General features: G+C 41.4%; 1 protein-coding gene across 2 annotated transcripts; it reads right to left on the bottom strand.

Moving 5' to 3' along the window:
* Nucleotides 1–13,205: 13,205 nt before the first annotated feature.
* LOC136411447 (3-hydroxyacyl-CoA dehydrogenase type-2-like) lies at nucleotides 13,206–15,213 on the bottom strand. 2 transcript variants are annotated; one of them, XM_066394021.1, is made up of 6 exons: nucleotides 14,605–15,213; nucleotides 14,394–14,552; nucleotides 14,190–14,345; nucleotides 13,882–14,134; nucleotides 13,646–13,831; nucleotides 13,206–13,586 (listed from the first exon to the last, which is right to left on the bottom strand). In XM_066394021.1, the coding sequence occupies exons 1-5, from the start codon at nucleotides 14,614–14,616 to the stop codon at nucleotides 13,650–13,652; spliced, it is 762 nt and encodes a 253-aa protein (XP_066250118.1). In that variant the 5' UTR covers nucleotides 14,617–15,213; the 3' UTR covers nucleotides 13,206–13,586; nucleotides 13,646–13,649. The 2 variants fall into 2 exon arrangements, with proteins under 2 accessions (XP_066250118.1, XP_066250117.1); XM_066394020.1 differs by having other exon boundaries at nucleotides 13,206–13,831; nucleotides 14,605–15,211.
* Between the last annotated feature and the right edge of the window lie 1,979 nt (nucleotides 15,214–17,192).

The following is a 17,192-nucleotide window of genomic DNA, read 5'->3' on the forward strand; positions in this document are numbered from 1 at the left end:
TTTTATGGCATCTAAAAATTCTCCTCGACGGACAGCCAGTTTAATAATGAATAATTAACATTGACGTGTGACGTCGTTGACGCATGTCAAGCCCACTAAGGTTAAATAGGCGCGTTCTCTTGTGGTAAAAATTAAGAGACACTGATCTGCTTTTTTCCTTTAAAGGTCTATAAAGTTATTCGAATAAGTCGTTCAGTTTAATAGTTATGGATTATTGCGGCCGTTAAAGCTCCGAGTATATTAATGGTCGTTAATTGCGAGACATTATTTTTATGTCGATCGATAAAGTTTTTGTCATTATAACAAACGTTTAAAGTTTTCTAATTATAGGATCGCGGGTTAGTGTAGGTTAATTGGGTCTTCCTAGAGCGCTGATGTTTTGGATATCCGGTTTTGCGTTGTCAGAAACGGAGCACGAATTGGAACTGCCTTGCAACAATTCTAGTAAATTGCAACGATGCACCGTTCTTTTGTTTTAAATAACGAGTTTTGCATTGGACTACCGATGAGGGCGCTACGAAACGTAAACAAAGATAATAACCTCATTTTATGTCGATTTTAATGTCAGAATCGCCTAAATTTCTCGCTTTCTTATTCTTGTCTTTTGCCCACCAGGCGTCGCATTATGCATACTATAAACCTTACTAGAAACAGGGGCGTGCCGAGCGAAGATTAAGGGCTATTTTAAGAGCTTTGGTCTATAACTTTGTCTTTTTTCCCAGAATAACTCTTAAAATTCTGGGCATAAGATACGCCAGTGTCTTTTTTCAAAGCTTTTACTAAAAATAAAGATAAATTTTCTCTTGATTTTTTGGTTCTCAAGCTTCCTTTGGGACGACATTGGTGTTTACAGTACTCACTTAAAAATCTCTAATTGTTGAAACAGTTCTTTGAGTATTCACTGTGTATTAAATTCAGCAAGTCAGTGGCAGAACTGTGCTGTTTTTCATTTCCCTTCCATCTGCCTTGCTTCTTTAAAGGGCCGAAAAGCACCATTTTGCCTGAAGGTCTTCATAGGCACCATATCTAAACTTACTTGTTCGATATCTACACGTACAAATATAAAGTACTGTTTGTTGACACGAACAGTCTTATGGTGAGATTTCTTCTTTCCATTAGAGGGTGCCGTTACCGAAAATCCCTGTAAATAAAAGAGAAATCTCTAATTTTTCGATTATGTTGTTTGGCAATGTTGTACATGCAGCAGGTTGGGTGGATTTCTCCCATAACAGCCGTTTCGATAGTCGTTTAAAAACTAATCACTCGTACATTGTACGAGATTAGACGATAAAATATGTGACACGGCTGAGTTATGTCCTCTCCCAGTGGGACGCCGATGTGTGGTCGTGAGAAGATGTTGGTAGCCCGCGTTGCACCAGCCAGCTTGGAGACTTTATTTATACGTATTATTATTCCTGCGAATCCAGATATAATGCAATTTCGTGATATCTTCACTGCGGCGATAATTATCTAACTGTCCGAGATAAAGATGGTGTTTAGTTAATAACCGAGTGGTTCGGAGCGCGAGAGAGATTACGTGTAAGCGTGATATGTATAACACAACCCAAATAATTGGTCATAATAGTCCGGGTTCAAATCGTGCGAACAGAACGGCGCAATCGGCCCCGAGAATCATCATGAGTGCGAAGTGATCCCACGCCGACCCGGCACGTAATATGGGATCATTAGACCTGGAAAAATCGCACCGATCCCATCATAAGCGCGAACAAATGACCATCTCCATATGTTTCACAATGGCCGCGGCTATAAATCACCGCGCACCATATACCACCAGCAGAACGGCTTATTAATAACCAAAAATTCAAATTTTTCTGCGTGTGTTACATTCCTCGGTCACGACGTGACCCACAATTTCGACTCGGATTTGAATAATGCGGCACTCGTTAATCACACACGAGATTTACTTTTTGGTCTCGCAGATGGGGACATGTTGCATACTAATCGCTTCGTTTCGTTCATTCATGGGAGAAGCCCGTTTGTCATTTTTTTCTTTCGACGACTCAACGAATTTTGCGACCGCCAGACCTGAATCTCTCTGATTTCTGCATGCCAACGTCCTCTAGCGGAATCTACAATCAAATTCGCTCACAAAACGCCAGTAGTTGAGGCAAACATCCGGCACGACTACCAGGTCAAAACCTCCTAGGTAAATGTTTCTAAGCCCCTTTAGAGGACTATTTAAATTCGTTCTCAATGACAACGTTGCGTTAGTTATAATGACAAGTGTCACTGGTCATGTCAACGTAAAAAAGTCTTCGCTCAAATATCTCGGGAATCCGTTCTTGGATTAATCGTCTGGGTGAGCTGAGTTGTAATATCTCTTTTAGTTTATGGAAGAAAGTTGTGAGCCTTTTCACTTCTCTTTTTTCGGAGAATGATCCCTTTTTGGCAGGAAAACATAAAGCTCTTGTAAACCTCCAAAGCATGATGAAATCAAAATCTCAGTAGGAATTGAAATGTTTTATAACATTGTTAATACTTTGAAGAAGTGAATTTTATGAGACGGGGACGTACTGAGTCTCAAAAGAAGCACTTAAGTACCAATCACTATTTCCATCGATTTCTACGTTATTTACATATGTATATTGTTATAGAGCCTGTGACTTTTGATGCAAATTAGACTAAATTCCGTGTTTGATCTCATGGTACTTAAGAAGAAATTCCGTTTTTGATATCTCATGGTACTTCGAGTACCTTATTCCGAGACCCGGCAGAATTCCTGCAGACTTATCGCCGGGTCCGGTCGGAAGATAATCGGCACAAGAGCGGAACGGTAACAAGGCAGTACCTCTCTCGGTCCCTTATCTAAACAGCGGCAAGTTTTTTACTAGCGCACACCTAGGCTAAAAAGATGGTACCCGGGTACCAGTGTAATGAGTCAATTACCGCGCCGGATCTGATAAGAGCACGCGGCCTGGAACACTATTTTATAATTATCGGGCGGCTACCGCGCGGTACTACCGCGGAACTCGGCTAAAGAATTTACATAAACGAGATGACCAGATTTGTTATCGCGCCGCCGGTTTGTGTCTTCATTCTCTACCGGGTTAATAGGAACGAGCTCGTTCTGGCGTAATTGGTTTGGCGCTAATTAACTGCCTAGAACCAACCGAGCCCTCCAACGCACACCATTTTTACGAGTCTTGGTCCCAATTGGAAAAAAAATAAATTTCATGATCTTTTGAAAGAAATGGGTTAGGTTGACAAAATATACAAAAAAATTTAATCGATATGATATTCTGTAATTGAGGGTCAGTTTTGAAAATACGAAGATACCGATCCGCGTAACAATATTATACTCCACGTGCGCTTGTTGAGTATGATGTGTTGGGCATTGCAAATAGTTGATACCTTATTTTAGTATCGAGGTTAGTAGCTAAATAATATTGACCAGAAAATCTTGAAAATGTGCCATGGTGCGACGATAGGGCAATTTGCATCTCGCGTTTGAAAAGGCTATAAAGCAGAGTTTTATGTGTATCACTGCCCCTTGAAAACCGTCATTAGACTACTGCCAGACATGGCTTTTGGGCATAGAAACCCGGTCATTATGTTAGATATTTGGGGTGCGTGTAGGGCACCACTGCAGTGCGGCAATTAGGAAAGTTCCCGCAAAAGCCCGCGGCCCCCATTTAAATATCAGAGATTATACGTGACGAGTGGGGTACCGCCGCCGCCGCATTCGTCGGGTTTACTTCATTAATTAAATAAAACATGTCTAAGGCGAATCCATGGGGCATTTGTCAGCCCCACTGAGATTATGTGGCAAAAACGCTCCTCGAGAGTTGGCCTTATTTGGCTCAAAGAAGATTTAACCGAGTTTCGGTCGCGAGTCGCCCGTTAATTATTTCCCAGAACCGTCGCTGTGTGGTGGTACTGACGGAAATCGATGATGCGGGACGCAAAAGAAATAGATGGCCAGCTTTTTTCCCGAAAGCCACCTAGTGGGTGCCCCATGTCCGTCCATACCGGCACGTCGGTCCATAAACTGCCCAGTACCTGGAAGTACCCACTGTCGAGGTGCGACAACTGGGAGAGCAAAAAAAATTCAGACAGATGAAAGTCGTAAAAATTCCGAAGTGCACGCTGATGCGAGCTCGAAGACCATTAAAACTATGGCGAACTAGATCATCGCAAGACCAATTTGTAAATCCATAAAAATACTGCCCGCTTACTTATATAGGGACTGGCTTCGGCGACGAATAAGGTGCTGTAGTCGAGCCTGTCGCGGGAACTCTTCTTCACATAATACAACAAATGGACTATGCCATCCAAAAATGGTACCGATTGCATGGCACAAGGCGCAAAACTTTTCCAACAACATTCTTAATATACATAATATTTAGATATCTTAAGACTCCCTTAGAGAATAAAGTTGTCGCCACCGATAGCATCACGTTTTTAATTACTAATTAAGTAAAATGCCACGGCACTCAAAAATCAATTAAAATAAAAGTCGGATGCCTGAACATCTTCGGCATGTTGCTAAATGACTTTTTAGGCGCACGTCGAGGAGTTTTCGGACGCCGGAACCAACTACAACAATTTACTTATGAGCGTCCAATGGAATCTACGAGTCTCAAGACAGTGAACTCGGTATTCTCAGAACATACCTCAAGAATTTCTATGAGGATCTTAGAATTTGGAAGCGTCACGTTACGTTTCTAAGGTGTGATTGCTCATACTAAGTCTTATTTTCTCAATTTTGAAAGCTCTTATAAATGAAGGTCTTTGAAAATGCTGTTCCAGGACCTCATTTTAGTTATCCGGCGTTCCAAATCGTTCGATTAGACTAAAAACAGCACCTCAAGAGTTCTAAAAGATACCACCTACCTTTTATCATTTTTTAAAATTTTGGGAGTCAACATCTCGGAAATCTGGCAAGCTATTGTCATAGAAGTTGGCCACCCTGACGATCTTAACAAGGATTTACAGCTTATTCACGAATTTTATTAGCTTTGGAAAAATGGCTTTCCTACGCCGCCACTGGACCCTTCTAATTCTCTCTACTTGATATTTATTTCTAAATTCTTCCATCGTCTTCTTTTTGTGAAAGCAAGTGCCATTAACGTAGCGGACATAATTTGCGAAGGAAGAAGATCCAATCCAACTAAAATTCAATAATTTTAGTTATTTTATTATCTTTCACTGTGACTAAATTCAGTTTATTTTTTGTATTTTTCTTAAAGTATATGACGCTACAGCTGGCACCCTGTACAACTTAATATTTTTTTCAAAATTCTCTTGATTTTTCAGTTTAAATTCCATTGACGTAACCGACAAGATCTACCAAAAACAAAATTGCCAAAAAGAATTTAGGAAGATTCAGGAGTTTTTAGTTTTTCGCAAGTGACGAATTACTGCTGCCACTAATGCGCTGTAAATCAAGGCAAAGTGGTAAATGTTGATACATTCCGGTTTTTAAAATTTTTCCCAAAATTCTAAAGAAGGATGGTGTACCAACTTCTGCCACTTTAACGGCCAGTATCTCCGGAATCTCTAGAGCAATTGCCCTGAAAAACGTCCCAATTTGATCGTTACGATGAGTTCCTTAAGTCTATACACAAAGCGGGTGTCATACCCCTTTTAGTTTCTTTTCTCTTTAATGACGTTGCTGACCCCGGATGGCAGAATAAAATTAATTTAGTCCGCACATGTTTTTGAAGCTCTCTAAGATAAATGACTTAATTATCAAGTAACAAGAGTCGGAATCAATTTGCTGCGCAAGTGAAGTCGTTAGAGAGATGAATGTTCTCGTAAATCAACTATGTGGAGTAGGTACTTTCGGAAATTCCTTCGGCCGTGGCGACCATCTCCCACGCACAGGGTTCCAATATGTCAATTCTGTTTGCTTAAACTTAGACCGCGACTATAAGTAGTAATTCCGTGCACCGTTCACCGTCTTCAGATGAATCTAACTTGGATAAATATTTATTGTTTGTGCTATATAAATACGCACAACTGTGCACTTAGCACTGACAAGTTGATTGACGTTTTCGACGTTCTTTGTAATGGTTGAATTTACATCTGGTTGCGAGAGATGTTGGTAATGCAGGCGCAAAGGACTTTGGTCTCGATTGCCGATGTAAACGTGCTCAGCCGGAGAAAAGAAAATTAGATCCTACGCTTAACACCTGTTTAATAGCCGGACTTTACTGGGAGAAATATTTGTACAAATTAGGTCCGCCAACGTATCGACAGCATTGTCATTCAAATTCCGTGCAAACAGAGTTTCGACTGTTTGTTTACTCTCAAAACGACTCATCTCTTTTGGATTATGAAACCAGATCTTGACGTTTCTGTTGTTCCTCCCCCAGCTAACGGGATTAGAGCCTCTTTGCTAGAGTCAAATACGAGAAATATGGAAGATGCACAAAGCCACCCTGATAGCACTGATGTCAAATAGATGTAGAAACGACCACTGGTCTGAAAACAAAGCGGTGGTCCCATTTTTGAACCTGAACGGCCGACATTCCCCAGGGATCTCATTCCCCCTTTGTACACCTGCTAGGTCATCATCTTTCGGATCTGGACAGGCGGGGCCTTCCTCTTAAATCTGAACACTGGGGAACGCCCTCCTCCTGTAGAGTTTCTCGGTCGAGCTTGAATGTTCGGGATTCGGGTCGAACTTGAATGACATGCTCGGAGAGCCCGGCTTTTCGCTTCGGTGCCGGGCCGCCAGTGTTTTGTTACCCGCCAGCACCCAATTGGTACCATTGTTATTGGGACGCCCTGTATAAAAGGAGAAAAAATAGTGACAACCTCACGTTGGAAATGTCCATCCCTTTCTAAATTATTGAGGGGAGTATTTAAACATAGTGTATTACGTGGTTTGCTCTAAATATCGTTCTAATTATAATTAATAAACTGCAAGCAGCAGTTTGGTAATAAGGTTTGCGCACAGGCGCATTTGCAAGGTTTGCGGGCCCACGCCTTTCCACTCGTATAACACATAGTTATAGCATAGATTTTCTTCCTCCATTTGATCTTGTATTAAGTGAGCTGTTTTCCCGAGCGCGACTCGATTTATGTCGCCAATTAAACGTCGATAAGAGGCAATAAAAGTGTTTTTCACGGCCTCGGCTAATTGGAAAAAATCCCTCTAATTGGACGCGATTTAAATTAAAGGATAGAGCCGTTGCAATTAGGCGAAACCTAATTGGTCAGTGACTTTTTTCGAAAATTAAAATTTCATCATGTCTGTGGCGATGAATTCAGAGTAGCCGCGACCATTAAACGTCCTCGTTGGTAAAAAGCGAGTACGTGAAGGCTGTAATGAGAGGTTTCGACTCAGGACATCATCAGGCTCCTAATACTGTCACAGCAATAAACCGAGTTTAACGGTCACGCTTAACAGTCTTAGCGCCCTCTGGCGGGGCCAAAAACCTCTTAAAAACCAATTATAGCCGAGAAGGAGCATTGTAAATTTTTAATAACAAAGTTTATGATGGTCTATCGTGTCGTGTGTCGCCACCTACAAGGTCCGGTTTCGACATTTTGGGTCACAACGATATAAATTTTGGTTTTGTTTGAGGATCGGCTGTATTTTTCGGGTCCGAGACCACACACGCGGCTCTCTAAACGAACGGTAGAACACGAGATGGGCACCTGATACAAATGGTCTGGTTTCTGAGGAATCTGGAACCAAGAAGTCAAACGGTCTCGCATGATAACTTCGGCAACGATTAATATCCCTTTTTTGTCGCGCGCCGTGATACATTCAAAAATTCCAGTAATTTTTCTAAAGGGAGACCTGAATAGGGATATGAATGCAAAACCAAAATTTCTGTGATTTGCGAACTGTAGCGAATTTTCTTATCCCGAAAAGTCTTTATCCTCCCATGTGAGGAGGCTTAGCAGGAGGTATGAAGGGTCATTCTATGCGTTGTTTGAATAAATACGTTCTATGTTTCTTTTTCTTGCTGTCAATCTTCGTAATGCTTTCGTGGTTCCATTTGTTCTCAGAGAGGGTTCAATTTGCAAATGTGTGGCTGGAATTGTAATGCAGATGAAACGAGTTTCTCATCTGTTTCTTTGGTTCGTTTGCAACGGCCAAAGGTACGCAAACGCCAGCACATGTAAAGGGTTTGATTCCTGGTGTTAGTCTGCTTTTGGTTCTTGTAGATCTCACTAGTTCTGATCGCTGATTTCATGTTGATCTTCTTAAGACCCAGAGTTTTTAACGAATGTCGCGGAAGACTGTTTCCAGTCTCGTACGTTTAGTCTCTTCGTGGTAACACTACAATTTCAATTTAGACATGTAGCTGTGTTTGCGAAAATTTGATGGTCTTGTGCATTCTATTTATGCTGTCATCATAGATTTCCTATTCTGCTGCTTTTTAATTTATGCAACTATTATTCAAATTTATGAAGATTTCTCGACTTTTGCTTGCCTAAATTTCGGAAAGCGTTTTTAGATAATACGATAAAGCACACGTCGCATAAAATATTCAAATTCGAGATGATACTCTCGTAATTTATGTCCTCTCTGTGTAGGCGTACGTTTACGAGCAATATAAAAAATTCGAAATCGCCGAGAATTTAGTGCAAACAAGTCGGTTTACATTCATTATACACGTGTCATAATTTCTGAAATTCCATCGTGTCCCAAAAACCTGATGGGTCTGAGTTTCCAAAACCATATATATCCTCGAATATGGTTATAAACCGGCTAATTAGCCTTTTATGCAAATCTAGCATTTAAAATATAACAGTTTCGCCTTCACGTTTACGAGTGTGTGATAGACAGGATAAAGACGTCTATCGGGGGACTAATTCACCTCAGTGAGCCTAATTAAAGCCCCGGCGGACGGCCCGATATTCCTCAAATTAACTTAAGATATGACGGACATTGCCGCATAAACAGTCCGCATATGGACCTTCGCTATGCACGTCTCCACACACATAACACTATATTAAAGGTTTTATCTAACACGACAAAGTGCTAAAAGCTAGCCACGGCACATACTTTAAAATTTTCCGTTATCAAGATTTTCATTTCGGGCCCCTTCTCCGAGGAAGGGCGATTCAGGGGCTCGGGAACTTCGAGAGGAATCGCAAGACCCTGTCGTTCGCGTAGAAGAGACCGGTTGTCTATTTACTTACGTCCGCGGCGGCCGGTGTTAATTGGGCCCATTCTGCAATTTTCAGCGCCTTCGATAGCATAAAATAGTCCGTAATCACATGTAAATTGATACTGGCCGGCCGATGTGTTCAACAAAGCGGCCACAACTGTTCCAGTCATGCTCCGACCGGATCTACAAATTATAATACGTGTACGGACATGATTGGCCGTTTTCGACCATAAATCTCTTTAGGACGCAGAATCAAGAAGAGTTTTTAATCATTTAAACGTGTCGCTAAACGTATCCCAGTCGAATCAATCACTGTTTTGCCTCGGTATAAATAACGGGCAGTGACAGCAGCCAAGTTTGACATATGAGTGAGGTTAGAAATTTGATAAATGGCAAATTTTAGTAGGTATATGGTGAATTTCTGACCTCTTTGTGTCAAAAGAAAAGTCACCACAGGCTTCAAAAATTTACTATTTATTAGGTTTTTAACTTCACTCATATGCCAAATTCGGCTGTTACCCTGTTTGTTATTTATACTGGGTAATTGATTTTCATGGCGCCGCTCGATATTTAATAAGATGAAACAGCATATATGGAGGGTGAGTCCTTTCAATTTGCTCATGGTGAGTACATTGTGAAACATGGAAGAAGCTTGCAGGACTTCTTCTAAATTTCTAAAAAAGGTCTTATCTTCTATTTCAATTAAAAATGTGATTATTTTAAATTCAATTTACATAATAATGCAAAGAAATCTAGAATTACTTTTTAGGGCCTAAAGGCTAAAAATACTCAAATTCTTGACAAAGAGGTGGATTTTAAAGTTCGAATTTCGGATTCAAAATAGTCCCAATTTATCAATCATTGAAAGGGTAAAAGCTTTGATTTCGAAGTACTGTTACGGCTTCTTAGTCAAGCATAAATCCAGCCTGGTTCTTTCGGGATTTGTGGAAGTTGAGCTTCCGATTGACTAATATGCGGGTGTTCATTTGCTGCATGTTTGTATGGATGAGCGATAGGGATCAATTAAGTAGCTGGAATCATGCAAAAGCGACGTAGTAAATTTGTTGGGTTTCTAGTATCAGAGCGGCAGATCGATTATAAATTCAAGGCACAGTGGAATATAAACATTTCACCACCGAACGTCGTTCAACCTGGGAGCATTGAATTGATACACAAAGATAAATCTCCTTGGAGAGATCAATAAAATATCGATAAGCAAATGCCAACTCCTTATAGGAGTCGGTTTGAAATTTGGCTTCGTCCCGTACACGGTTCAGTAAATTTTTAGCCAGATACAGTATCTTAGTGTGAGAACTCGGCTAGGCAATCTCGAGAATTCCTTTTTTGGGTCCACGGCGTAGATTCGTATCTGAAGTTGTTCTTAAAAATGTTAATTCCTCCGGTAATGATTTTTACGGCGACGGTAATGGGAGATTCGATCCGATAGTGTTCCACGTTATGTAAAACGTATCGAAATTCGTTCTTTCGAACATCATAATCAAATCTATTCACTGACTCAGTTTATTGGCTCATCTTTAATTAATGTCCGGCATTTAATGTAATTTATATAGAGCTCGCCTTGACATTTAAAAATGGCAATTAATACGGAGAGCACGTCAAGAAACGTATTGAAACCTCGATCAAAATTGATAAATCAAAGCGGATTGTGGGAGGACAATGAATTTTAATGTCCTATTAATTGACGTATTGTGGCCCGGACTAATAGGCCGAGAGATCTCTCCGGTCAGCGGGCAACAGTCGCTAACGGCAATCTCCCGATCTATAACCCGTGGGGATACGTCGTTATTTATGACCCCGGCTAAACAACAATGAGGAACTCGATTTCAGGCAATTTCAGGTGCTTTACCTAGAATAACGTTGAGTCATCGATACACGTTCATAATACTTTTCAATTTCCCGGCTTCATTGCGGGCGCAAATCACCTCTGAATTGACAATTACGTTGTCGTGACAACCTGCTTTGCATGCCCGTTTACAGGTGTAGAGATGGTTATCGCGAATCGGGTCGTTAGCCAAATATTTACGCAAAAATCATGGACTTTCGTGGTCACGATTGAAGTGCGAATGAAAAAGAGGCTGCTTTTTTACTCACCCTGTAACCAATCACATGGCGCTATATGCTTGCCACGTAAAAAGAACACTATCTTAGTGTTGGCTACAGCTGTAGCTACAAAGCACCTGTCCGATAATTTTCGTGTTGGGCGCGTCGCGACGCACCTGCATCACTCGCGATCAAATCCGCAAAAAATCCAGGCAGGAAAATCGTCACTTTCCTGCCGGCGATCAATGTGGCCACGTGGGCCGTCAACGCTTTCGGAAAGTCGAAAGCCGAATAGCATCCGATTCAGTTACACTTTTGCGGCTTGTGGGTCTGGACTATCATCACGCACGTGTCAATGCCTTTGGCCATTTTCTACGGGTCTCGTTCCACTGGGTGATTGGACGAGATTTGGAAGCGGGCGTGCAAGATGGAGCCCACTTACACAGGGTGCCGGTTTCTGGAATTCGACCATGAAAGTTTCAGTCACCATACGAGTTATTACGTCGGTTGAATTGGGGCAAAATAGCGTAATTTGGAGCTTTTTTGGTTTGGATTTTCGGCAGCAATTACGATGATGCATCACATACCCACAACATATCAACATTGCTGAAACTCCGGGAGGCTCCAAAGCAGGGTCTACATCAGTTGAAGTCACCGTTGTCAACGCAATTTCACGCACGTCCATAACACTTTTCAATTTCCCGGCTTCATTGCGAACGCAAATCACCTCTGAATTGACAATTACGTTGTCGTGACAACCTGCTTTGCATGCCCGTTTACAGGTGTAGAGATGGTTATCGCGGATCGGGTCGTTAGCCAAATATTTACGCAAAAATCATGGACTTTCGTGGTCACGATCGAAGTGCGAGTAAAAAAGGAGCTACGATTAATGAGATAGGAAATAAGCTCGATAAATCGAAAGCCGATTTTAATGCAACGCGTACACACTAAATCCCGGCCGTATCGTGCCCCTTTTCCTCCTCTCTTGAATAACATGAGTTCGAAATATTAGAAAATTATGTAAATGTATGTTAAGTCGCTGTCTTAAGACTCCTACGAGCGGACTCTATGCCGTGCCTGCCAGCGTTGATTTACTTTTAATCTCCCGCAAAAACGAGACTGTGGTACGGGCTCGAGATGAAGCCATTATAATAATGAGGTGCTTTCGTTTAGCGAAATAATCATTTCACCTTGTTAGGCCCGTTATCCGAGCACAATGGTCCTGCTGGACGTGAGAAGATGAGGGAGGGCAAGAAAAAATTGCATAACAAATCAAAGGCGTCCGGATCGATGTTATTTATTAAAATGTAAAATTGTCCATGTTTCTAGTAATTTATCTTGTCTTAACCGGTATCTCACACCGCGGACCGAGCCACATCTCATTTATCACTGGAAACCAATCAGCCAGGTATCGAGAGCCGTCAGTTCCGATGTTGGCAACATCAATCAATTGCGGCGGGGTGCCGATCCGACCGTGATTCTCGCATTAGAAATTGTTTCATTCGGTCCCATGCACCGAACCCAAGGAGGGGGGGAGGACAGGGGGGAGACGCTCAATGCATCTGCAAACTTTATGCTAATCGTCAACCGTAGAGCACTAAAACTCTTATCAAGATTCTCTTTTAGCTATTAATTAGGTGTAACGCCCGGGTCGTGTTTCTTAATTAGCGTACTCGAGACCACCGCTATTCATATAATATACAACATGAGATATTTGCCTAAGTGCCGTGGTTTGTTTAATTGTCGTCAAAGGTCAAGTTAGGCTTAAATGACGATTTAGGTCTGGGGTTCTAGAATTCAAAGTGTTCGAAGGGAAAATCTGAAAGTGAAATTCTTCCTCTAATCACCATAGACCCATCTGCATGGAAAACATGCAACAGGCACTGTCATTGACAATAAAAAAAAGTTTTTCTCTCCACTGAAGAATAGTTTCTGCCAACATTCTTTCACATTGTAACACTGAATAGCAGTGGTGAAATAATGAGCAGTTCAGTCTTTTGGATAATGTAATGAATAATAATTGACTTTACATTCACATACAATTTCGCTACGGCAGACACCAAAAACATTTCACACTTCTACAATATGCTTCAGTTTCTTATTTTTGTCTAATAAGGCCAATTGCACACTATGCATGTGCTAGATGGGGCGTCGCCCCCAATCCACTTCAAATAACTGGACCGCTTTGGTCTAGCATTGAACATGTTCCTGCAGAGCTCCAGCGGTCCAAGAGACTGCCTAATTTTTTTACCAAGACTTCCAGTTCCAGTCGTCTCTTTGAAATTTTTTAGTACATTTTTTGACTCAAGAATATTTTTGCATCACCTTGCATGTGCATTCAATCGCCCATCAAATTTACTATATATTGTCTTACTAACTCCATTGGACTTGTGCAGAGTACTGTCTATCGCACTTATTGAAGCAAATCGTCTTTAAGTAAATTTTCTTTACAGTTTAATACACTAAATTAACAATTAACAAGAACAAACCCCGTCAAGTCCCATTTGTCGATACCTTTTCCAGTCTTATAATCGCGTCATTTATCGCAGAACTCTGTATGACTTTCTTCACTAGTTGCGCAAATCTCCTGGGTTCATCTCCAATGGTATCATCCGTCTCTCCATTGCTACCTTCTAAGTCGAAGCAGCCACCCAAACCACTGCTCCTTTTTGCGTCTGTAGGCACAGAACTTGAACATTTTTCATTGAAATCCCTCAAAACTTACCGTCGACTTTATAGTTGGTGACAATAGACACGCACTTGATCTGGATGCCCTGCAGATCCAGACTTAAAGCTTCAGTCATGCGTATAACCGCAGCTTTGCTAGCCGCATATGCGCAGCCCCCTTTGGGCCCTTCGAAAGCTGCCGCGCTCGACATGTTGATGATTATCCCCCTGCCACCGTTCTTTTTGGGAATGTTTTTGGACAGGAGTGGAATAAGGAAGCGGGCGATGTTGAACGGTCCCAGAACGTTCTCCTAATAAAATACTACTTAAAGGAGTCGCGTCAGGGGAAGCGACTTCAGTACTTACATGGACAATCTCTGCAAACTCCCTCATGCTGGGAGGTTCTTTTTTCGTGACGTCAATTTCCTTGTACTGATCAATGCAGTTGACGATTCCATCGAGTTTTCCATATTTGTCTTGAATTACTGAGATTAGGGTTTTCATGTCTTCCTCCTCCGAAGCCTGAAGGATTTTTTTTTCACTGTATAGAATTATTTAAATGTGACTTACATTGATTGGTAAAAATATGGCTTTTTCATCACCATAGATGTGCAGGTCTTTGGTGGGGAGGTCGCAGATCACCACTCGCGCCCCCTCCTTCAATAGGGCCTCCACTGTGGCTCTCCCATAGGGATCCGAGGCGCCTCCTGTAACCAGGAAAACCGAGTTCTACAAGCCAAATATTATAATTTATTTGTTTGTTTGTTTTTTGAGGAATTACCTTGATCTGCATACTGCTATCGCATTTTGATGAACATCATCAATTGACACGTCCCTTTCACTGAATTTTAATCGTCAGAACCGACTATGGTGTGTACTAAGTGCAAGATTTAGATAAGTGGTATCTTATCGTTTATTATTATTGCACATTGTTTCGGTATTAAGCCGAGGACTTGAGGAATTACTACATAAACTTACGCAACGCAATGTCCGCCTAATTGTGTCTGATTACAAAAAATCCCGATGAAAAATATGAGAGAAGAGCAGCTTGAATAAGAGTAATTCACGCGCGCGCACACACACACACACACACACACACACATACACACACAAGTTACGCTTTACGTTCACTTTTCGATTCAATTATCCGTTCACTCAATTTTAATTGCGATTTAAACTGCGCTCGCTCATCGAAAAAATGCATCATTGTTGACGGCCGAGTGATTAATTAATCCGAGGTTAGCCAAACGGCGATTAAGAGTGCCTTCTTTGCTTTTTAATTGCCGCGATGATATGTAGGGTCCTCTAGTGGGTAGAGGATGCCGTTCATGCATTGGGTATCAAAAAGCTGGCGCGTTCATTGATAAAAATTGCCCCCTTCCTCTGGTCATCTGATCTGCATCGCCTCTGTTTTATTTTGTTTTTGTCACTTGTCGCTGCCCACGTTTCGTCCTCCGTTAATTTTTTTAGCTGTGTGTGGTGTTGGCCAGAACTTCCCCCTTCTTCGTATCGTATTCGTGTTGAGTATACACAAGAAACCAGCTATAAAGTTCTAAATTTAATTTTTGAATTTGTTTGGCATAGAAACAGGGCTAACCCCAAGCGCCAGATTCAAGATAATGTTTGCATATTAGCTTGGAGTAACTGCGTGTTTTGAATTCGAAAATTGAGTATTCACGGTGGTGACTACATAGGGAATTCGTTGGCAAATTATCGATCTAGAGCGTTCGATTTTACAATCTTGTGAATTATTTTCTGAAAAGACTTCTTGGCCTAAAAATTGATACCCATGCCAGAAAACTTAACTCGAATAAATCTGAACGTCACGAACTTATTCGTGAACTTTAGCATTCTTTCTATGAAAAATTAGAAAATTTCTTATTGCTTTTCATGATTCTGAGCGTTTTAAAACGCCTGAAGCTCCCCTCTGAAATCTGAAGGTTTCACTCAACGCAAACCCCTTCACCGTCACATCATTCGATCTTGCTACATTTACCATTCGACTGCGGATGCTTCAAATTGAAACTGCACGACTTCACCTCGAGGAAATGAGCGGTCTTCCCGGGCAAAGAAGTTTTTCCTCAAATCAAACAATCTCTCAAACGTTGCGCAATCAAAGGGGCCTCTTATTACAGTGATGCCGCCGATGATCAAAACCGGTGGCAGATCGTAATTGAAACAACGGTGTTCGGGCGAAGAAAGGATCTTCCTCTGGTGATTTATTAAACATGCGCGAACCTGAAAATTCAATCCCATAAAGTGGATTTTTCAGTTAGAACGCCCATAAATACTGCTGCTAATTTTATCCTTAATTAGCTATAAAAGGTTCTGTGTGATGTTCCGTATGTACCGTACGTGTCGCATAGTAGCCAATAAAATTTTATATCGCATAATGAGAATAGGGTATAGAAAGCGGCCGCTAGATTCTCCTAGATCAAAGAGCCCATTCCGACCGCAAAGTTGAGATTTTAGAGGTCCGGTGCGAGACTCTTCCGTGATGACAACATCTTTATTATTTAGGATAATTGCTATTATCGGGGCCTCGGTCTGTAATTAAACAATAGCCGTCTGATTTGTAGCAATTAGGCTGACAGCTCCGGGAACAAAAGCAGCCTTATTGACCGATTTGCCGACATCAAATCGAAAATTCCAACAAACGCGACGAAATCATAAGTAAAACTCGTGTCAAACGCCTTTCCATGTTGTTAAGACACATTAGCGGCCCCGCGGAACACGTGACATTATCGTTGAGATGAATTAGACGGCCCGGACTAACATGGAATACATTTTTAAGGACGTGTCAGCGTCGGTTTTGTGTATCGATCATTGTGTCGTCCGGTTCATCTCGAAGGTTGCTTGGGACATCTCCTCCAACACCCGACCCATTAATACTCTGATATGGTTGGAGGAGATTTCAAGCCTCTAATTTATTTGAGGTTTCAAGATCAAACGCCCCTAATTATGTAGTTTCACTCATCTCTAATTTATTCACGTTCCGACGAAAATACCAACAAGGTCTCATGATCAAACGCTCTTCTCTGTGAAGTAACCAAAAATTCCTTCTCTTAATCACTGAGGGATGAAGTTTTCCCTGTGTAGTCATTATCAAAGGCATGCTGCCCCGTAGTTGTTCTATGAAGTTCTCTATTTTTGATGTTGATTTAGTGCTCTTATAGGGATCTGCAGTCTGGGGGGAGGAACGGGAAAGTGGTCGGCTGCAAAACGGCTAAGATCGTTCTAAGACTTCTGCGATATTTTGAATTTAATTCAAATTTAATCGTATCCTCGCATGGTTTGCCATATCGGCAGCATTTTCTAAGCCTCATTTATGTCACCAATAACAAAAAAAAAACTCGGAGCAAGTTCCAA

This window comes from Euwallacea similis, chromosome 10 (assembly GCF_039881205.1).
Source record: "Euwallacea similis isolate ESF13 chromosome 10, ESF131.1, whole genome shotgun sequence".
NCBI lineage: Eukaryota > Metazoa > Arthropoda > Insecta > Coleoptera > Curculionidae > Euwallacea > Euwallacea similis.

What these genes read in the sequence shown, in the direction of transcription:
- LOC136411447 (XM_066394021.1), bottom strand. An exon ending in CCATATTTTTACCAATCAAT is followed by an intron (nt 14,346 to 14,393) that starts GTAAGTCACATT and finishes AAAATCCTTCAG; the next exon opens with GCTTCGGAGGAGGAAGACAT. An exon ending in AGTTTGCAGAGATTGTCCAT is followed by an intron (nt 14,135 to 14,189) that starts GTAAGTACTGAA and finishes GTATTTTATTAG; the next exon opens with GAGAACGTTCTGGGACCGTT.